General features: G+C 36.0%; 1 protein-coding gene and 2 pseudogenes across 2 annotated transcripts; all 3 read right to left on the bottom strand.

Annotated features, from left to right (window-relative positions):
• Positions 1-1233: 1233 nt before the first annotated feature.
• LOC143539796 (uncharacterized) lies at positions 1234-5255 on the bottom strand (annotated as a pseudogene). Its single transcript, XR_013136497.1, has 4 exons — positions 5189-5255; positions 3077-4943; positions 1697-2841; positions 1234-1611 (listed from the first exon to the last, which is right to left on the bottom strand). The product of XR_013136497.1 is annotated as an uncharacterized LOC143539796 (transcript).
• An 8043-nt stretch (positions 5256-13298) lies between these two features.
• LOC143539808 (GATA transcription factor 1 pseudogene) lies at positions 13299-14675 on the bottom strand (annotated as a pseudogene).
• A 3327-nt stretch (positions 14676-18002) lies between these two features.
• Positions 18003-21801, bottom strand: LOC143539795 (beta-glucuronosyltransferase GlcAT14A-like). The gene is made up of 4 exons (XM_077033006.1): positions 21151-21801; positions 19959-20034; positions 19755-19870; positions 18003-18731 (listed from the first exon to the last, which is right to left on the bottom strand). The coding sequence occupies exons 1-4, from the start codon at positions 21704-21706 to the stop codon at positions 18223-18225; spliced, it is 1257 nt and encodes a 418-aa protein (XP_076889121.1). The 5' UTR covers positions 21707-21801; the 3' UTR covers positions 18003-18222.
• Between the last annotated feature and the right edge of the window lie 1107 nt (positions 21802-22908).

The following is a 22908-nucleotide window of genomic DNA, read 5'->3' as shown; positions in this document are numbered from 1 at the left end:
TTATTTTTATAAAATTGTATAGATATAATATAAATAGAGTTTAAAAGAAATTGAATAATTTAATCATGTTATAGATATAACATGAACGGAATGTAAAAAGAAAGTGAATAATTATTGATCTATGATATGGGTATTAGTTTAGGAGGGGAAAAAATTGCGAGGTTTAACCATGAAGCGATATGTGTCTAAAATTAGTTTCTTTTATTAGAATAGATAGATAGATGTACATGTAAATTGTAATCACTTTATATTGTGTAAGACCCTTTTTACATGCATATTTTGGTATTTGTATCCTTTTTAATATTAATCATTCCAGTTTTGAATCCAAAAATGTATTCTTTGACTTTAAAAGTCAAACTTTTATTTTTAGTTTTTTATTTGGCTCTTCCTTTGTATTGTGACTTCTAAAGCTAGCTTTTGGTAATATAGCAGCTTTTTGTATAATTTTGGCAATATAACAGTTTATTTTTTTGTATGGAATAACATTTTTTTTTATTTTGTGAATATAGTAATTTAATTTATTCAAGTTAGAAGCGGTTTTGAGTTTTAGAACCTCTTCTAAGAGGAGAAAATCTTATTAATCAAGTTAGGAGCGGATTTAGTTTTAGAACCGCTTCTGAGAGGGAGATACACCCTTTAGGAGTGATCCCGTTAGAAGGGTATTTTTGTACTAGTGATTGGTGAATGCATCATGAGATTTGTCAAATTAGCAAGCCAAACATGTATATATTTATCAAGCATTCAATTTTCACAAATAATATTGCATTATTTCTTAAATATAGGATGTCCTTTGAGCAGCAGAAAGCCATTATCAGTTGGCTGCTTCATTACCAACTACTCACTCACTGTCACAGAGTACTGGTTCAAGAATATTGACTTCTTTGACTTTTGTGTTTCAATCTATGCAAATTGCACCATCACAATGGACTAGCATTATGAGGCACCCACAAACTGTGGTAAAGCTTGTTTCATATGCATATTTGAGTTTGACATAATTCAAGTTTAACTGTATAAGAACACGACACGACATATTCTTGTGAAGGTGACAAAACCACAACAAATTCGGGCTTACAATGACAGTAAAATCGAGTATTAAATAATATAGACAAAGAGTAACACAAACTAGAGTAGGAAATGTATGTACATTCTCATCAAATATTGTTGCAAAACAATACCAAGAAAATTAGAATCATAATTATATTGGTTAATTAATATATGTAAACTAATACATACATACACTCGCTCATTGAGAAGGCTCGTCATATACCGTAGCAACAATATTACCAGCTCGTTCGTTTGACTCAATCAACATCGACACAACATCTCTCATTGACGGCCGATCATAGGGTGACATATTCGTGCACATTATAGCAACTTTAAGAACCGAAATCATGTGGTTCACCACACGCTCGTCGTCCTCAACATCCAAACGAGCGTCAAGTATCCCATGATCTAACGAATGCTTCCGAATATAACTTCTTACCCAAGTAACAAGATCACCCCCTTGGTCCAGCGGTTGCACTGGGGCCCGTCCTGTTACTAGTTCCAACAGAACTACCCCATAACTATATATGTCACATTTTTCGGTCACCTTCATTGTATAAGCGTATTCTGCACAATAACACATGAACAAAAGTGATTAATTATTAATATTTAATCTATGTTACATTGTCATAAAATGAATAAGGCTGCATACCAGGAGCAATGTAACCGTATGAACCCGCAACAGCTGACATGGATTTAGACTGAGGCATGTCAATGACTTTTGCCAAACCGAAATCACCAACATGAGCCTCATCGTGCTCGTCAAGCAAGATATTATTTGACTTGATATCTCGATGAATAATGCCAGGCTTACAGTCATGGTGTAAATAAGCAAGGCCTTGAGCGGCCCCAAGCGCAATGGTGAACCGCGTGGGCCAGTTCAAGCTGCACGACGAACCGTTATGAAGCAGTTCACCCAAACTACCTCTTGCCATGTACTCATACAGAAGCAAATTCGAATCCTGATAGTAACAATAACCGTAAAGCTTAACGATGTTTCGATGCCTGATCTTTCCAAGAGTCAGTATTTCCGCTTGGAAGCTGTTTTCGATAGTGCTTGATTCGTGATTGGAAGCGAACTTCTTGACTGCAATCGTTTGTCCCGACTGCATTACCGCCTTGTAAACTGTCCCAGCTGCGCCTCGCCCAATGACATAACTGTCATGAAAGTTTCTAGTTGCATCAACTAACTCCTGGAATTTGAATCCATCTTTTGGTGGGAAGTAAATATCCGACGAGTTCGGTGATGATCCGTCGGTATCGTCCTCTGGAGACGTGTGATTTCGACCCGTGGATGTTTTCATGAAGTAAAGGATGACTGCAATAAGAATAAGCGAAACGCCACCGATAACAGTTGCAATTATGGTTACTAGTTTGCCTCTGGAAGAGTTGGAGGTGTCTGAAGATGGTGGTGTTGGGTTAGAATTCGAAGAACCGTCGCAGCTAGGTAACGGGCCACCGCAAAGGCCGTCGTTACCCGTGAAGCTGGAGAGAGCCATGTTTTGGAATAATGGTACTGAAGGTATTGGGCCTTTGAGGTTATTGTATGAGAAGTTACATGTCATTAAGCTTGAGAGATTTCCGAAAGTTTTCGGGATTTCACCGGTTAAGTTATTGTTGTTTAGAAGCTCTTCGAGTAATATGAGATTCCCAAGTTGGGCGGTATGGTGCCCGAGAGGTTGTTGTGGCTGAGATTTAGGGCGATCTGCAAGCTCGTTAGTAAACCGAGCTCGGGTGGGATCTCGCCCGAGAGAAAATTACTGCCCATCTGCAACTCTGTCAACCGAGAGAGGTTACCTGTGGTAAAACAGTAAAACAGTCATTAGGTAAAAGTTCATTTAAAGTTGGTATATATGATATTTTTAGTTTAGATCAGGTATACAAAAAAGTAAAAGGCCTTTTTTTTTCATACACTCTTTTTTTACTGTGAACTGTAATGTACATAGTAATAAACGACAGTTTACTATGTAATTTTTTCTCTGTCCTCTAGGGTGTATGAAAACCGAAAAACTCGTCAACCAAGAGAGGTTACCTATGGCCGTGGGGATGCTGCCCGAGAGACTATTATCCGAAATCAAGAGAAGTTCGAGCTGAGAAAGCGCGCCAAGCTCATGAGGTATATCGTACGAAAACTGGTTCCCGCTTAAATCAAGTCGTTGAAGCATTTTGCAACGCAGAATCCCCGACAGTATTCTTCCAGTGATCAAATTTGAAGAAATGTTAAATGTGACCAAATGTGTAAGCTTCTTGATTTCATTAGGTAACTCAGATGAGAAGTGATTACCCGAAAGATCAAGTCTTTGTAACTTTTGACAGTTCCCTATCTCGGGCGGAACTGGACCGCTGAACCTGTTTCCACCCAACTCAATTGCGGACAAATTCACTAACTTGCAGATTAAAGAAGGGAAGTTACCCGTAATCTGGTTCCCATTTAACCGAAGCTGCACGAGTGATTTGCATTTCACAATGCCATTCAGGATATTCCCATACAGATCATTAGATTAGAGATTCAACAGCATCAGATTCTCACCCCAACATGCATACGCAGGGATCTTCCCGGTTAAATCATTATCCGAAAAATCCACCACCCAAAGCCGACTATACAACCCGAGCAATTTCGGAATGCTGCCATTTAACGAATTGCTAAACAGCTGCAACTGATACATGTTAGGCAGATACTGAAACCCTGATGGAATCGGGCCCGTTAGTGAGTTTATTGAAAGATCAAGCTTTGATAAATTCTTCAAGGTACCGAGTTCACTCGGTATCACCCCATGAAGCTGGTTTTCAAACAGATACAGCAATGTAAGCCCGCTTATTCGACTGATCTCTGTCGGGATCTCACCTGTTAAATAATTCTCAGAAAAATCAATCTCGGTTGCTAACGAAAGATTCCCTATATCTGTCGGGATCGTCCCGTTTAACCCGTTTCAGTACAAGTACAACTTCTTCAAGTACTTAAGTTTCCCCAATTCTTTTGGGATCTCACCAACAAGATTGTTTTGATACAAAGCAAGTGTTTCAAGATGAGTACAATTCGAAATCTCTTTCGGTATCAACCCGGATAACTGATTACTCCAAAGAATTAAATCAGTTAACTTTGTTAACAACCCGGACTCCTTTGGTATCTCCCCATCAAAACTGTTTTGCGCCACACCGAAATATACTAAACTTTCACACCAGCCAATCTCTGCGGGTATGCTTCCAGTCATACCATTTTGCCCGGCCCGAAACGTAGTCAAATTTTTTATGTTTCCAATCGAATGGGGGAGCGGGCCTTTGAGATTATTCGTGTACGCGACAAACTCAACCAAAGAAGAGAGCTGACCAAATGTTTCCGGGATTGACCCGGATATCTTGTTATTGCAAATATTCAAACGAGTTAAACGAGTGAGCTTACCGATCTCATCCGGTATGGTTCCATCGAACTGATTGCTGTTTAAGAAAAGATTTTCTAAATTTGAGCAGTTTCCTATTTCTTTTGGGATGTGACCAGTAAAACTGTTGGATGAAAGATTAAGGTAAGTTAAGGAACCCAAACCGCCTATGTTTCGGTTTAAGGTTCCTGAAAGATTCATGGAGTAAAGATTAAGAGACCAGACAGCAGGGTTGTAATAATCATATGTACAACTCACACCAGTCCATCCACATGGACTCCAGTTTTTTAAGTAACCTGATCCATCAGTAATGTTTTTCTTTAACTCCAAAAGAAACTTCCCATCTGAATTTAATCCCTTGCAATTTAGAAACAAGAAAGTTGAAACTAAAATCTTTATGGTCCACACCAGTGTTAGCCCCAAAACATTTGACATTGTGGGTGGTCAGTCAATAATATTCTTCAATCTTGGTCAAACTATCATAATCATCATGATTATCTTCAAGAATCAGTGTTAATCAATCTGCAGATTATATATTTAAAAGGGTGATAAGAATCCAAACTTAAAATCAAGAAACTCAAATAAAGTTTTGTCCTTTTTGATCAAACAAACAAATCAAGAAAGTTTAAAGACTCATAAAGACAAGAAAAGTTGTTAACTTTGTCATTTTCCATTGATCAAAACAATATTTAAAAAAGTATAAATTGAAGAAATTAACCAATAAAAAGATTGAAAGAAGAAGAGGGTATGAAAGATCTACTACACACCTTTAAAGAATGAATCAAGTTAAGTAATTCCTTTTTCCAAGAACTGAGGGAAGTTAGAAGCAGCAGCTAAAAAGCCCATTTGAGAAGAAAGAAGAAAGATCCATGAAGGTAGCTTTATGATCTTGGTAAAAGTAAAAGAAGCAGCCCTTTTGAAGGCAAAAAGAAATGAAATCAAATGCAATGAATCAAAAGGCCTTTTTGATTAGGGTGAGAAAGAGATTATTAAATTGTATTATATGGGGGCACTGAAAAATTAATAAGGAAGCAAAACTACACACAGCCACGTCTGTTGGCAACTGGAATTATGATTTCTGAGAGCCTGTTATTTTATTTTATTTTTTTAAATATATAAAGAATGGAGATAAAATAGTGGTGTGTGGGTTAAGAAGTGTTGAAATGAAGCTGCAATGGCCGACCAAGCATGCAATGAATCACCTCCCTCTCTCTCTCAAAGGCATAGGCAAAGGCAAAAGCTCCTCTTTGAGTGCTAGAGAAAGGTTGGCAGATAAAAGTTGGAAACTCTCTTTTCTTTTCAACAAAACTTATGTACATTTGTTTTTGTTAAGTATATATCGTAAGATACCATAACCAAAATAAAATAATAAAAAAAAGAACAAAAGAAAATTCACGTTTGGTAAATTTTTATTACGTTTATTACAGACCGAAACTTAAAAAAAAATAATAAAACAAAAAAACACTACCAGTAGGGTGCCGTAAAATGACGGAGGCTTTTGCGACACCAAACATGTAAATTATTATCTATAATAATTAGATATCTTCTAAATTTGTCTCTGTCATTTTTTTAAAGAATTATAAACTATGTTAAAACCACAAATAGACGTGTAAGTCATGTTGGTTAATAATTTACATGTTTTAAGTTAAAAACAAAGTATCGAAGATCAATAAAATTGGGGGAAATATTAATTGTCAAAATCAGAGCGTTAAATCAAAGACCTATTCCAGTTTTCCATGTTCCAGTCCAACCATTCTTTTCTTTATTTTTTTTTTCTGTTTAATCTAATATTAATTATATTCATATTAAATATTGTGTACTTTTTAATCCATAATTTATATTAAGCTTACTCTGAAATGATCAATTCTTTAATTCAAACCCGCGTATAATAAGAATATATTGCATAAATCATTTACATATGTATTATTCATATGTTTATATTGTATTTAGTTAAAAACAAGTATGAATATCGTAAAGTGATAAAAACAACAGTTTTTATCATTATTTTGAATTTTTTTTAAGAATGGATAGCAAATGAACTCGAATCAATGGGTAAATTCAAAGTATTTAGGAGAGGCATTCGTGTCTAACAATAGTTTTAGTTTGTTTTTTCTTTTTTGGTACAAGACAAATACGACAGTAGACAATACATATACTCTAATTACCCGAAACATAATATTCGTTTATCTTAATTATACCCGCAAATATTTTCACTTTATTTGTATTTTCTTTTGTCTTTAGATAACAAAATAATTTGTGAGTATTCTAGTTTTTGGTTTTTATGTTTCTAGTTTTTTTATGATAAAATTTTTTAAAATTAAAAAAAATTACAAATAAATTTAGTTAAAAAAAATCCAACGGGTCACTTTTAACAACTAATGGATATACACAATACCCACAACTAGCGATGAGCAAAAATCGGTATGGTATCGGTACCAAGGTTTTGAGTTTTCGGGACCGGTATGGTACCGGTATTTCCGAATTTTGGCTTAAATACCGGTATTTTCACTTTATTTGTATTTTCTTTTGTCTTTAGATAACAAAATAATTTGTGAGTATTCTAGTTTTTGGTTTTTATGTTTCTAGTTTTTTTATGATAAAATTTTTTAAAATTAAAAAAAATTACAAATAAATTTAGTTAAAAAAAATCCAACGGGTCACTTTTAACAACTAATGGATATACACAATACCCACAACTAGCGATGAGCAAAAATCGGTATGGTATCGGTACCGAATCGGTACCAAGGTTTTGAGTTTTCGGGACCGGTATGGTACCGGTATTTCCAAATTTTGGCTTAAATACCGGTACCGTCCCGGTACTGTACCGGTACCGAACCGAACATTTCGGTACCGGTACCGGTACCAAAAATTTACGATTTTCAGGATTGGGATTTTCGATACCGGTCGGTACCGAGCTCATCCCTACCCACAACATACTCAACTCGAGTACTTGGCATGCATATGATCATGCATGAGACACGATTTTATAATTAGATACGAGACCAAAGTTATTAATATCTTGCCAAATAAAAAGATTCTAATAAATAAATGTCTTAGGCTTAACTTTATATAGGCTTAGTTTTTTATACATGAACTGATATTTTGACGGCACTGAATTAAAGACACAATATAAATATATGAACAAACATCTAGACTAATGTTATTGTTTCACTTTTACTTTTAGGTTAGTATTGGATGTTAGTGATGATTCCACTTCTAAAATTGAAGTATCAATGCCATCACCACTTTGGTGGGATGGTAAAGGCTTTGGCCTTTTGGTGAGAGGTCCAGGGTTCGATTCCTGGCATTGGCGGTATAATGTAAATAGTAGGAGGAAAGCTTGAATGTTCAAAAAAAAAAAAATTGAAGTATCAACTGAAAAAGGGTCATACACTCACCAAAATAGAATATAAATGGATATATTTCAATTTTAATGCGAAAAAATGCCTTTAATCTATGACCTTTTTATTTAATGTCTACTTGCAATAAATATAAATGAAATTTAAGAATATAAAACTGAAGAATCAAGCTATAAGTGTACGACGCGGGTTGGAAATGACCATATTCAATTCAGTTGTTAGATATGATCATGACATAGCTATACATGCTTATTAGATCATAATTGTTAAAAAGTTAACTCACAAATTGTGTGAAAAATTTTTATTTTAATCAAACTACCTTCTTACGCTGATACAGAAAAAACATAACAAAAACAAACTACTTTGTGTGGCATTGGTCAATACTGCCTTTGCGTGGCATAAGAGAACAGACTACATCCATTAACAATCCGACTTTATGAAACTTTGACTTACTTCCATTCTAGAATATGATATTTTGCCATGATTCTTTATCCAAAGATACGAGTTTGTTTTCTCTTTCACAACCATTTGTATCGCGCTTGACTTGTTGAAGATTTTCGTTTTATGCTCTCCAAATCGACCACAATGGTGTTGCACTTAATTAATGGCTTCTAAATATTGCCATTTCAACATTATAGTGCACAGAATGGGTTTGAGGATAAAAGCACACGGTTCTTGTTTCTCACGTCATAAAAACATTAATTTTATTTCTATTCCTGAACTAAAAATTTATCTAAAAACCCGTTTCCTTAAATCTTGTGTGTTCAAACGTGCATTGAAATATTTTTATTTTTTTTATTTTATCATCAAAATAAACTTTAATTAAACAAAACAAATTACAACAAAACGGCCATTGAAATTGTTTGATATATACAATTTTCAAATTAGAAGCCCCACTCCAAGAGATATTCGGTTTTTATGGGCCAAGCTAGGACTGGCCCCGTGTATAAGCCAGAAAAGTTGTTTGAATTGATAACAATTTTGGGCCGTTATTTTTATTTGTTGTTTTGTTCTAATTTGATTGGGCCTACAAGGGCTTCAAGTTTCAACCCACTAACACATTTTATTCCTAGAACTCTAGAAGCTCATGGTTTAGCTGGGCCTGGGTTGTAAATATACATCCACACCGTCCACGTAGAAACACAAAACGGTTAACTGGTTATCAACTGAACCGGTTTTTTTGTCAGCATGGTCAAAACCGGTTCGTTTTATAACTGGTTTTCGTATCTTGAAAACCCTAACCTATGAAACCGGTTAGGCTATAGCCGTAACCAGTTAACCGACCAAAAAAAAATAGCATGTTCATAAAAAAAGTTGTATTAGTTTTTATTAATAACAACTATCATCTTTTGGTCATCGTCGGTCCCAATTAATGAATTAGCTGCTTACAGTCTCATCTTTTAACACACTTGTTCTCAACGGTCTGCGACTAGCAGAATCCTAACGTTGTTAGTTGCAGGTTGCCGGAAAAACGTCTTTGGCCTCAAAACTCACTTTTTTCCTGGAAAACTCAACATTTTCGTCCCAACATTTTTGTAACCTTGGATTGGACATTTAGGAACATTTTTCTAGTAATAGCCCCAATTATTGGGGTTGTCGAAACCCTAGAACCATCGTCGGAATCGGAAGTAGTGGTGGTTGGTTGGTGGTGAGTCAGTTGGTGATGGTGGCAGTGTTCAGGTTGACTTTTCCTACAAAAAATGTTACTTTTCCGGCCAAAATCGTATTTCATGCAACCTGCAAGTAACGGCGTTAGGATTCCGTCAGTCGCGAATGGTTTGGAACAAATACGTTAAAAGTGGGACCGTCAGCCACCAATTTTGTTGGCTGGGACCAGCAGCGACCGAAAGATGATAGTTGGGATTAAAAAAAATAATAATAAAAACCTAGAAACCCGATTTTGAGTAACCGGTTTTAAATTGGTGGATGAACAATACTCAAAACCGATTAGGAAACGTTGGTTAGAATGGGCCTGGGACTGGTTTTTATGCTAGCCAGGGGCAGATCTAGTATGTTAGATACGGGTTTACGGGAACCAGAGTTGCGGATTTTCAATAGAACGTCTATATAAAATATTGAAGTGAATCTACATGTAAAATGTTGAGTGAATCTGTACACAAAATAAGCCATGGTTTGTGGTAAAGACTTTGTCCCCCTATAGTCTCACCCGGGGTTTGATTCCCGTCTTATGCATATCCCCCCCCCCCCCCCCCCTAAATGGACAAGCGTGATCCAAAAAGGTATGCTTGTTTTATATTTGATGAAATCACCTATGGTCTTGAAACTTGTTTATTTTAATTTTGAAGGATTTATTTCATGAGTCAGTCGGCATGTACCACATATTACTGTGTGCAATTGTGAAGCAGGAAATTAAAGAGTCAAATGGAACACAAACTACATGGAGTGTATCAAATAAAACCTTATTATGGGTCTGTTATTAATTTATATAATTACTCATCCAAATTACTAATTTCATTGTTCTATAAATTGATGTTGCAATGATTAAGGTTGTAAACGAGTCAACCCGAGCATGAGTTCAATATTTTCAAAGGCTAGCTTTCTTCACAAACATGCGTTTAGTATTTATATTATTTTTTTGTTTTGACTCTTACGATTAGTAAAGGGGGAAATGGTTTATAACGATGACATATTTGTAATTGTATGAGTCGTAATAGCTAAAATTACATCCCACATGAAATCCTATTAGCTAATTCTGTGCGTGTTAGGATTGTAAACAAAAAAAATTTATTTTTTGTAAAAGGCCCCGAATTTTCATTCGCTTTAGGACCCTAAAATGGTTGAGCCGCCCTTGCCCAACTCGAATTGACCTAGAAATGTTTGCATCCAGTACTATGAAACTTGAGCGTCTAAAAATAGTGAACCTACTGGAAAAATTTTCTGGATCCACCACTAATGCTAGCGGTAATTAATAACCGAAACCGGTTTCGGTTAATAGTCAGTTCCGGTTCGAGAAACCGGCTTTTTTGTGCACCACCACATCCACAGCTAATCTTTTAAGTTACAAACCGCAATCTAACCTGAATAACTTTACTGTTATTCGGAATCTTTCAAGTCATCAAACTAGTACTGTACAATGAAGGATACATTTGATTATATTATGTCAAAAATTGAAAGCCTTTTATCTTTAATTATTTCATTTGATTATATTATACATCAAACTAGTACTGTATTGTCCACGTTCAAACTTTCTTTAATTATTTCATCTTTCTCCCACGAATATCGGGCCGACTATTGTATTAAAAAAAACGTTTTTTCTTTTCCTACAAAAAGCCTAGGAAGACGTTAGAGTAAGTTGCATGTCAATGCTTGAATTTTAGGGGAATTTATTTGTGGCAATAAGTTGGACACAACATGCAACGATTCAGCCACGCTGTTGTAATGAGTCAGATGCACAAAAGCCTAATCAAAACTCATTAAAAGATCAGAGCTAGAAAGTTGAGCACATTGTTATAAACAACACATCGAAACCCACTCATTAAAAGATCAGAGCTAGAAAGCACGCTGTCAAGTGTCAACTTTAGTACTTTAATTCAAAATCATCATAGAAACATTTCTCAACGTCAAGAACAATTCAAGAACTAAAAACAAATTATTTAAATTAAGCTTAAATTTTAATTACATCGAAACAGAAGGCAAGCGGGCAACAAGCTGCGCCGCTACCCCTTTTTGAATCGCAAAATCCAATCTTTTAAAAACTATATTTGCTGATCTTGGAGTCATAACATTACTATGCATGACCCGCTGAACACGGGTAAGTAGCTCAACAGCTTCAGGCGCGAGGAAACCAAAAGTGTCAAAAACAAAAGGAATAAATACATGTTGATTGTCAAGACACGCCTTTTCATGTTTTGCCACCTTACTTGAAGCAGCTTTTAATGCGGCTTGACCGACTGCGAAACCACTCATTCCTAAGCTCACCAAAGGAGAAACCCCTGTTAAATCCACACACACGTGTTTCCCTCCTATCCATCCAAACACCAAAATGTCAGCTGGTCGAAGAGATGATCTTCCCTCCGACGGGTCAGTCAGGCAATTCACAGGTGCTTCATTTTTAACAGAAATTCCAGCTCGCCTGAATATATCAAAGAGCATATCCCTAACCAGATCGTGTCGGTACTTGAATCCCGGGAGCGCTTTACAGTGCACCGCGTGCTTCACATATGAGTCTAAACACGCCTTACGACAAACAAGACATATCTCATCAACCGGAAATAGAGGAATCATGAGGCGATACTTAAGGATACTACGATACTCCACTGGAGACATATGCTGGCCTAACCCATCTATAGGGATAGCAAGAAGAAAATCTTAAGCATGTGGTGCTTGTAGACACTCAAAAATGGCTTTTTGTCTGCTTGTCATATTAAAGTGTGACTCCATGTCGTGAACAATTTTACTAAAAAGAGCGCTCGCCAATGCATGCTGGGCTTTAGAGGGGGCGGTCTCTTTGTTAGAGAAACTGCTAAAATCGACGCTTGGAATCATATCACGAAGACAAGCTAGAGCACAAGAATAATCAAAATCCATCCCATATATACCATTGTCTCGCAAAATGTGATCCTGAAGCACCCACGATTGGGCTCTCGAGGCCATAAACGCATAAGAGGAAGCCTCTACCGCCAAATACAACCCCAAACCCCCATTCTTAATGGGTAAGGAAGCAAGTCGCCATTGGAGGTCTCCAAAGAAAGGACCTCCACAAACAAATCAAAACCCTAAACTCTAACCAAGACAACTTCACCATCGCAATGAATCAAAGGCATACCAATCAAATAGAACGGAACTAGATAAAAGACGTCATTCTAAAGATCTAAATAAGACGATTGAAAACTACACAAAGTTGTGTAGATTCTTAGCCAATGACAAAGAAGACGACCAAACTGAGATATATGCCCTCACGCTGTCATTTACTCTCTCTTTCTTTTATAAGCGGTAATCAAGCAGACTATCTTGGTGACTAGGTTGTTAGGATACTGGATATCTTCTATACAACCAACAACAAATTTTAGCCCAAGCCCACAATAAATTGTCTTAAGCCCAAACATAGAGCAACATAGTTTCCTATAGTACACTACACAGACACTAACTCATCATAGAAAAACATAAAAAACGAGTAAGAACCGAAACTAGATAAACAATTATGTTTGATGTTTAATTACATATTTAAATATTTTCAACATGTCTATCTTAGCAACATGTTCTCCAATAGATGCTAGTTCGTCATAGAGAGGCTTAAACTTTCGCTGATGATCAGAAGTAAAAACTACCCTTTTCAAGTTGCATATATTAACAAGTCCTATAGGTTCTGCATGTGTTCCATGGAGTCATGACTATAAGCTGCTTCTAACCCATATTAAACAAGGCGAGCGGTGTTGAGATCGACAATGGCTAGGGTCTTGAAAGTGGCGATAGGCGACCGTGACGGCTAGAGAGAAGAAGATACATGATTGATATCATGTAGTGTTTGTGAAAATTGCCCATAAATATTGTGTACTTAAAAATGTAATTTTTTTCATTACGATTATGTTTTGTGATTTTAGTCTTTTACATTCAGTTGCACCCCACCTAGGTGTCTAGCTTAGATTGATCGAGTAACCATATGTCACGGGCCACATGCTACCTGACCAAAACCCACAAAGCAAACCAAGTGTGACTAGCAATTAATCAAATCACAAGACAACCACCATTCTTAGTTGGTCAGCCCTTCACATGTTCACCACAAAGTACAAACACACCAAACTTCACACCTACACAGTTTTGGTCCGACCCTTTGAAGAAGCGGTCCCAACCGATCAAGCCCGTTTATCCTAGTGTCACGACCCGCCTAAACAAATCACTTCGCGACACTAAGCTTGCTACTTGCAAACCAACCATAAATCACACATTGCAATATTTAGTAAAGAAAAGCCCCTAAATGGTTAATTCATCGAAAATCATTCGATTCGCCATTTCTTTTAAATCAATGAATACAAGTAAATAAAACTGAAATAGTAACTCAAAGAAATGCTGACCCTGACCCTGACCCTGACCCTGACCCTTAAACCTAACTATTTCTGATAACCAGAAAAACCATCCTAAAACTACTACCCAGCCTGCATCTTCTTTCTCATTTCCATAATCTTCCTATGCGAATTCGAATGCAATGCCACCGAGAAACTCGGACTGTTAGCCGGCCTATACTCCGCCACCAACCGCCCCGACTTATACCTCACCCCACACGCGTTACACAAAGTCTTCGGCCCCATTGGCCCCGCCCGCCATTGCGGTGTCTTCTCCGCCAAACAATGCCGGCACCTCCTCCCGAGTCCAGCCCCACCCGCTGATGGTGGCCTAGGTAACGAACTCAAACTCGGTACCTCCATTACCTGATTCCACCACCAGCATTGCCTCCCTCTGCGCCTTCGGTTAGACCGCTTACGCACCGGGTAATTTAACGGCAAATGGAGGCTTCCACAGTAGCTAGTGATGCTATGGCTATTGCTGTTCCCACTGCTGCTGCTGTTGTTTTCAAGAATCGAAACGGTAACGGTCTGGTTCGGGCTGGAAAAGATGTCGTTGAGTGCGGGGAAAGCGTCTTTGTTCGATAACCATTCAAGTTCTTCTTCTGCTAACTCCTAAAACACATTATTTCAATCTTTAACACATAAAGCTTCAACCTTTAACCACTTTCCCCAAATTAAAACCAATTACAACAAACAAGTGCATGAAAACATATACCATAGTATTAATTTTATAAAAAACTTACAGGAAAAGAAGGGTTGTAATCAAGGGTTTTAGGGTTAGTGAAAGAACAGGGGGGTTTGGTTTCATCGTCTAAGAAGTTAAGGAGGTCATCATCGTCAACAATCAGACAAGAATCAAGGTCAGAGGCCATAGGGTTTGTTTGTTTGAGGAGGCGTGAAGTAGTTGTTGTTTAATGTTTTGGGGTACCTTAAATTATCAACAACATTGTGTTTGTTTGTGACACAGAGATATACGGATGAATGGCAAGGAAAGGATGTCTCATTTCTGGACATTACTCACTGGTTTCACTTTCACCCCTTTTAATATTCACTTCCTATTTCTATTGCCTCAAATGTTTAAACCCCACTCACTTACACTCTAAAGTCTAAACTAAACACATGTACACTTAGAAATGAGCAAATTCGGTACAGGTACTGATTGGTACCGGTATTAGTACTGAAATTGGTACGACGGTACTGAATCGTACCAAATTTTGAGTTTCGGGATTGTATGGTACTGGTATTTCCTGAATTTGACATTTAATACCGGTAACGTCCCGGTACCGTACTGAATATTTCGGTACCGGTACCAAGATTTTGTGATTTTCGAGACCAGTATTTTCAGCATAGGTACCGAGCTCATCCCTATGTACACTCACTCTATTTGTTAAGTTTTAACAGGGATGTTTAAATTCGAATTTTTGAAAATTTTGGATAGTGGACTTCGATATTTGAATTGGGTTGAATCTATTTATGAAGTGAAAGGGCATGAGTTTTTGAGGTTTGTAAGTACGTAGTTTAAAATCAGGACTTCAAATAACAAATTCGGGTTTATCTCGTATGGATTTGTAATTATTCAACAATTTTCATGTAAACATGTAGACATAAGTGCATTATTATGTATAGGTATGTATACAATGCAATTTTAAACATCTATGTTATCTTTAACATCGGTTCTTTACGTAGGCTTGTTGTATTTATGTGTACGACTTTTCTTGTGTTTTTATTTGCATGTGTGCTTGATGTAATTTGGTGTATATATTGCTTTGCTTGTTACGTATACACAAATAAATGACTTGCTTATGTTTTGCTACCCCTTGTTTAAAGCACAACAATGCTACTTAATACATTTTAAAAAAATATATAAATATTATTTAAGTAGTTTTAGATTATATACAATTTTCATTTTATAATGTGTTGTCGAAAATATTGAGCTTATGTTAGTCACCATAAAAGAACAATTTAAAAAGAGTTGTTCTATGAAGCAAAAGTATCGATACTAATAATGTATATTGACTTAAAACTGTATTTTTTGAAATGATAAGTATATATTTTTTTTTAACAAATTCAGTTATAAATTAAAAAAAGGTGTTTGAAGCATGTATCTCTGCTTATGATTAGATGTTTAAATTAGGTTGTGTGGTGTTATCTAATTATGTTATTTTGTAACAAAAGGGTGAAAATGTTAAGAGGATATATTATAAAGGGTGGTTATTGTATAATAGTTAAGAGTGAAGTGTTGGGCCGCCTACTACGCTCTAAACTCCAAAGCGTGTTTGAGTATGACTATGATGCAACTCGCTTATCATTCAGCCAACGGGATGCTGACACGTTGGAATTATTCTTTTCAAAAGTCGTATATATTTGACCCCCGGTGCATGCGCTAATTTTCACCTCTAAGCTCACTTTTGAATCAAATTAGAAAAGGCTTGGACTTGTATCGGACTATCGGGCTCTCCAATATTATCTTTAGTAACTCCTATAGATGAACTCGATATCAATACTGAAAATCTCTAATAATGGGTACCAGTCCTGGTATTAGTACCGTATAAATTCTGAAACATCAAATACTTGGTACCGAATCTATATCAACGGTACCAGTTTTGTTACTGTACCTAGAACCATTTGCTCATCCCTATAATATACTAATATATTTAGTTTTCATTTAACAGATATGTGATTGAATTAGATAGCCATACAAGTATCATCTAGTATCATACTCGTCTAAAAACATAAAACTTTTGTCATGAATCGTATAACAAGTTATGTTGAAAAATGTGTAGAGATACTTGATATGGGACATTCCTTAGAGAGTTAAAGAAAAATGAATTTAACTTGGGTCAGGTTAGGCTAACACCGCTTACATATTATATCACTAAAAAGTTAAACAAATTGTTTAACCTTTTCCATGTATCATACGGGATATATGAGGTTACTAGGCCTGTATGATACACGAAAAAGGTTATACATACTAGGGTGTTCACGGTCCGGTTTTGACGGTTTTTGGGTCAAACCGAAGCCAAACCGTTACCAACGGTTTTTAGTTATCGAAAACCAAAACCGAACTGTAAAGATTTAAAACCGAACCGAACCAAACCAAACCAAACCGTTATTAACAGCTTGGTTCCGGTTTGGTTTCACGGTTTGGGCTTTATTAAGCCTTTATAACAATTACACAATATACAAGTGCAGGATACAAGTTAAAGCCAAAATTCATAAAACTTAACAATGGAGGAAGCTTGGAGAGTTAACAAGATTAACATCTAACAATAAACATAGCATTAGCCTTATAAAGCCAACAATCCTTGAAATATGAACATAACCGATAGTGCAACTTAACAAAATGAAAGTCTTTTTTTCCAACATAATAGAAAGATACACAAGGAACTTTTGAGAGTTTGATGGCTAATGCAAAGCCCACAAAATGCGTTTTAAACTTCAAATACTCTTAAGTGCAGTTTTTTTAACTTAAACTTAATATAATATATATTATTAAATATCTAAACAGTTAATATATATTATTAAATCTTACGGTTCGGTCCGGTTTTATACGATAGGTTTTTGGTAAAAACTGTAAACCAAACCGTTCATTACGGTTTCTAAATTTGAAACCGACTGACCAAAAACTATAGAAAAAAAAAAAAAACTGTGAAACCAAACCGATGAACGGTTTAGACGGTTTCACAGGTTAAAATCGAACCGTGAACACCCTTAATACATACCTTTATAACAATAAATAAAGTTCAATACATGTTATACAAATTGTTTAGGGTAGTTTGCAAAAGTTATACATGTATAGCAATACTAAAAATGGTGGATGTAGCAATGACGTTTTATGCAGAAATTATCTACCTTGTATGACTTAACACAACATTCATAACAAGTGACGTTTTATGCAGAAATTATCTACCCTTAACACAACATTCAAAATAAAACTACCATGTGTCTCAAATAAAACTAAAACCCATAACTATTTGATTATAGAGCAGGACACCAACCTAGTGGTTGTAAAACAGAACCATCACAAATGGAATTTGAACCTACGATTTTTTATTCCATAAACTACTACTTTTTCCTTTGCACCAAGAAGCCAACTTACTTGTTGGCTCTAGTGAATTAAGTACATGAGAACATAATTTTGTAACTTGTAACTTCCTATCTCTTCATTTCAAAAGCTGGTAGCCAGTTTTGATACCAGTTAACCAATAGAGTGAAGGGTCAAAACATTGGTTTTGTTTTACAACATTTTTTGTGTTCAAGTTTTCTTAAAACTGAGGCCAACTACAATCCTATATTGCTTCAAAGAACAGAAACAGAAAAGGAGACCAAATCATCTTGATTGATGCAGATACCCATATACAAAAAAATTCAACTGTAAATCTATAAAACCGACACCCGACTCAAAAGGGCAAAACCATATCATTCAACGATGCACTGACTGGAACTAAAAGTCTCATTTGACAGTAACTCGACCATACGCTGCTCCAACCTTTTAGCCCCTGGTCCCGGTTTCAAAACATCGGCATCACCCCAAATGTTACAAGCTTCATCACCAGACCCACCTAAACACCACCCACCTGGAACCGGTTGACCTTGACCACGGTTCAGTAATTTTTGGTCAATGCGGTCAAGAACCGGATCATCGTGAATAAACATAGAACCGAAAGCTGAACCACTGTTGACTAGATCATCAAAATCATCTGAGTTGAGGGGTCTTGGTTCGCGTTTGGCGTCGTATGCGGAATACAGTAAATTGTGGTTTACAACAGTTTTGTTTAGTTGAGGAGAATTACATAACACGGTCGGGATGTATATAGATTGGGATGAAAGACTGTTGGATAAGTACATGAGTAGGGTTCTAGGTAAGTTTTCTGTTCCTAAAGTGCAATATTCCACAAACTTGCGGGTTAATATAGATGTTGGTGCACCTGCCGGAACATAAAAATGAAACATTTGTCACGCGTTAGATGAATTTCATGATTTTCACACAAAACACAATCTAAATTATGTCATCTACTTCCTAATTGAGAAACAGTTTTGAAGTGAAGTGATAAAATAATACACAAATTACACATAACTTCCATGCCTCAGTAATTCAGGTGGTTATAAGTTTGAATCCTAGCGCTTTTAAAAGTTGAAATAAATAACAGATAAAAGAGTTTAATTTTAATATTTATTGTGTATATTTGGGAGAAAAAAAGCTACAATGTATGCATACGTTTATTTTAATAGCTAAAGCAAATTCACAAAACTAATTTAGAATAAAAAGATTCTACCCTTTATGTCAAATGCTTGATGTGAACTTCAAATATGCATTCACCATGCCCTTTTTAACAAGATATGGCCAAATTTAAGTTTTTACCAAGATATGACCAAATTTAAGTTGTTTATTAAAATTAATGAGGCTCAGATTTAGGTTTGTAGTAGCGTTAAAAAAAGATACCAATCGAAATCCAACCGATGTTCTGAATATCTTGATTCTAACTTAGATTTTTTTTTTTTTTGCCTGATTTGGTATAAACGAAACTGGATACAAACTTGAGTGATTTATAAGTAGTTCCAATAGTTTGGTGGCCTTGATAAAAAAATGCTGATTACGGATTAACCTCTTTACACGTTAGCCCTTTCTAAAATGACCAAACAACCCCTGAACTGATATAAAACCTCCACTTTTTCCTCTTTTACGATAACATTCAGTTGTACAAAAACATAACTAGTTCGTAAAATATATTCTTTTAAAAAATTCTAAAGTATAAAATTTAACTGAATAGCACTCCTGAATGCTTTAATTACGCATTACCAGTGTAATTTTTTTCTGTTCATATTTTAAAAAACAGGTTTACAACATCAATTGTACTACCACAAAGATTATAAAGATCGCGTTTTAAAGTGTCTTCTAGCACACATTAGTATACAGCTATAATAATAAACTGGAAGAACTGAAAACTTACCTGTGAACAACCGGTAGGCATCTGGCAATGGCCTTTTTTGGGTGCCATAAAAGATCTCACTCGGCTCATCAAGAAAAAGGCCCGGGTCAACAACCACAGGTCTCAAAATCCTTGACCTGTTACAATGAAAACACATGTTATCATGCACCTCAATAATAGCTACCAAATTACCTGTTAAAATAAGTAAGAATAACACTGACATACTCTTTCCATCCAATGTAGCTTGTATGATTCACAAAGTTGAGATCTTTAGGCAGGTACGATAGAATGTGAAGAAGATCTTCAAACAAACAAAAGCCAAAAGTAAACACAAAGTTCAGTACTTTATGAAACAAACAAGTAAACAAAATAAAAAAAATCTCATTTAACAAAAAATAATGATAAATAAATGCCCATGTGAAAGAACTCAGAAACCAACAAAGACTACAAATTGCTACACCAACAACGTGACCAAACACCCAAAAATCTCAAAATCAATGCAAGGATGATACTTTAGAAAAAATAAAAAAGTACACATCAAGAAGCCTTTAATCCAAACTAACTGATAGATTTGATCACATTATGGGTGATCGGGTTCTAAGAACACAAAAGTAAACCATTTCTAGATCATAATTGGCAAAAAAAGAACTCTTAAAGCAAGCACGAAATATAGTCAAATAAACCTAGAACAACAAAATTGGGCAATTCGAAAAAGGGTAAATTAGGTCTACAAAATAAAAAAATCCCATTTTACAAAAAATAATAACTATAGATAAATGCCTTTGCGAAAGAACTCAGAAACCAACAAATACCACAAATTGCTACACCAATATTGTGACTTAACACCTAAAAGGTTCAAAAATCAAAATCAATTCAAGAACACAAAACTAATCCAAACTAATTGCATTATGGGTGATTGGGCTCTAAAAACACAAATTTAAACCAATTCTAGATCATAATTAGCAAAAAAATAAATCTTGAATAACAAGCACGAAATATAGTCAAATAAACCCTAGAACAACAAAATTGGGCAATTGGAAAAAGGTTAAAGTTAGGTTTACAAAATAAAAAAAAAATCCCAATTTACAAAACAAAACAATAACTATAGATAAATGCCTTTGTGAAAGAACTTAAAAACCAACAAATACCACAAATTGCTACACCAATATTGTGACTTAAAAGATTTAAAATCAAAATAAATTCAAGAACACAAAATTAAACCAAACCAATTGCTAATATTGATCACATTATGGGTGATTGGGCTCTAAAAACACAAACTTAAACCAATTCAAGATCATAATTAGCAAAAAAAGAAATCTTGAAACAAGCAAAAAACATTGTCAAACAAACCCTAGAACAACAAAATTGGGGGCAATTGTGAAAATGATAAATGTAGGTATACAAAACTAAAGAATACCATCTTGAGTAACAAGTGGATAATCATCAGCTGAGAGATTAACAAACCAATCCCAATCAGGGTTCAGCTTCAACAAAACAGCAGCACCATGTAAAGTAGCTGAAACCGAAGACGACCCTTTCGGCGTAACAAGATCAGCTTTCCCAATCACATTCACATTCTGTGCAGCCCAAATCACAGCCACCGATTGGACCGTCAGGGCCAAAAAGTCTCGTTCTTTTTGCGGTGCAGAGCGGTCAAGATGCAGCAGGTACTGGTTTCTCGGATGGTAGATGGAAAACAGCAGTCGGATGATCCGTCTGGAGTCGTTGGAGGATCCGGAAATGAAGTAGGCGATGGTGGGTGGGGTGGTTTTGTTGGTGGTGGTGAAGAGGAGCTGGTGGTTGTGGTATTGGGCGGTGGATGGGCGGTGTGGGAAGAGGTATGGGTCGGAGAATGAGGGCGGTGGCGGTGGGTGTCGGAGGGAGGAGGAGAGGAGTAGGAGGAGGAAGAGGAGGGTGGTGAGGGTTAAGATTGTGAAGAGAGTGGTGGTGGATGATGGGGTTGAGTTTTGCATGTTAAAGGTTGAATCTTGACGGTGGATTTAGGTGGTGGTGGTGGTGGACGGTGGTTGCCGGAGAGAAGGGGTGAAGTGGAGCTGTGAATTGTCCGTCAACAACATATTATTCTCTGGTGGGGGATTAGTTATTCAATTGGCTAATTAATGGCAACTACTTTGATGACATCGATTTGAAAATGGTTTGGTTTGGTTTCTTGTGTGGGTGAGCAATTGATTAGAGAGGCAAGGTGAGGTGAGGTGAGGTGAGGTGAAGTGAGGTGATCAAGACTTTATGTCCTCATGGCTTATTCTTCATCATCAAGTTAAGAACAAAAAAAAGAAGGTTTTGAAACATTTGATGATTTGTTGATTATGAATTTATGTGATGTGTGATGTGTAATGTGTTAGCTTCTAATAGAAACTCAATCTTGGATGCATAACTTATTCAAGCATGGACGGCGACAGTGCATCTTTATGAAATTTTACGTTAACTGAGGCTTCGTGCATTAACTCTTGCATATGAAAACGATGGGTGGTATTGTCGTAGAGATACTCTGGTGTGAGAATTGTGTATATGCTTCGTGGTTTCATGTACACATATATATGTTCTAATTTTTCGGTGGTGTGGTAAGTGATCATTGTCTGGACCTGATATTGTTAGCTAGTTGTTATCGGGTGGTTAATTTGTTAACTGGGGAGACACAGTTGGAAGGATTAATCTACAATCATGTTGATCATTTATTTTTTATGTGGATTGGTTAGGCAAATTAGTATTGGCTATACCACACCACTATGTATTACTTACGACAATCGTACCTTTTTGAACCAAATGCAGTGCTTTTTTGTATCTTCGACGTCTCCCTCCTTCACAAACCCTTTTTTTTAACTTAACTATAAATTTATATTAAAAAACGGGGTTGAAAAGTTAAAGAGATGAAGAAAGAAGTCAAAGATAAGAAGAAAGTCTTTTATCATATGCATTTACAACATTAGCTAAAATTGTGAGTTATCTACTTTTTAATATCATGTATCGAAGTTGTATTTGTAATAACTAATAATAAAGATTCTTCTCACTAACCAATTGAGCTTCTTTCTAAATTCTAACCCTGACGAAACTTGCAAGTAATCTATATGCTAATGCAAAAAAGAAGTAGCAAACTTAAAATGGGTTTACTAGGAAAGGAGAAGCTTGCCTGAATTAGCAAAAAAATAATTCAAAA

The sequence above is a fragment of the Bidens hawaiensis genome, unplaced genomic scaffold, assembly GCF_021521415.1.
Source record: "Bidens hawaiensis isolate Kalapana, Puna unplaced genomic scaffold, B.hawaiensis_p1.1 tig00012057_1, whole genome shotgun sequence".
Classification (NCBI taxonomy): Eukaryota; Viridiplantae; Streptophyta; class Magnoliopsida; order Asterales; family Asteraceae; genus Bidens; species Bidens hawaiensis.
The sequence above is the reverse complement of the archived record's forward strand: the minus strand, read 5'-3'. Positions and strand labels throughout refer to the sequence as shown.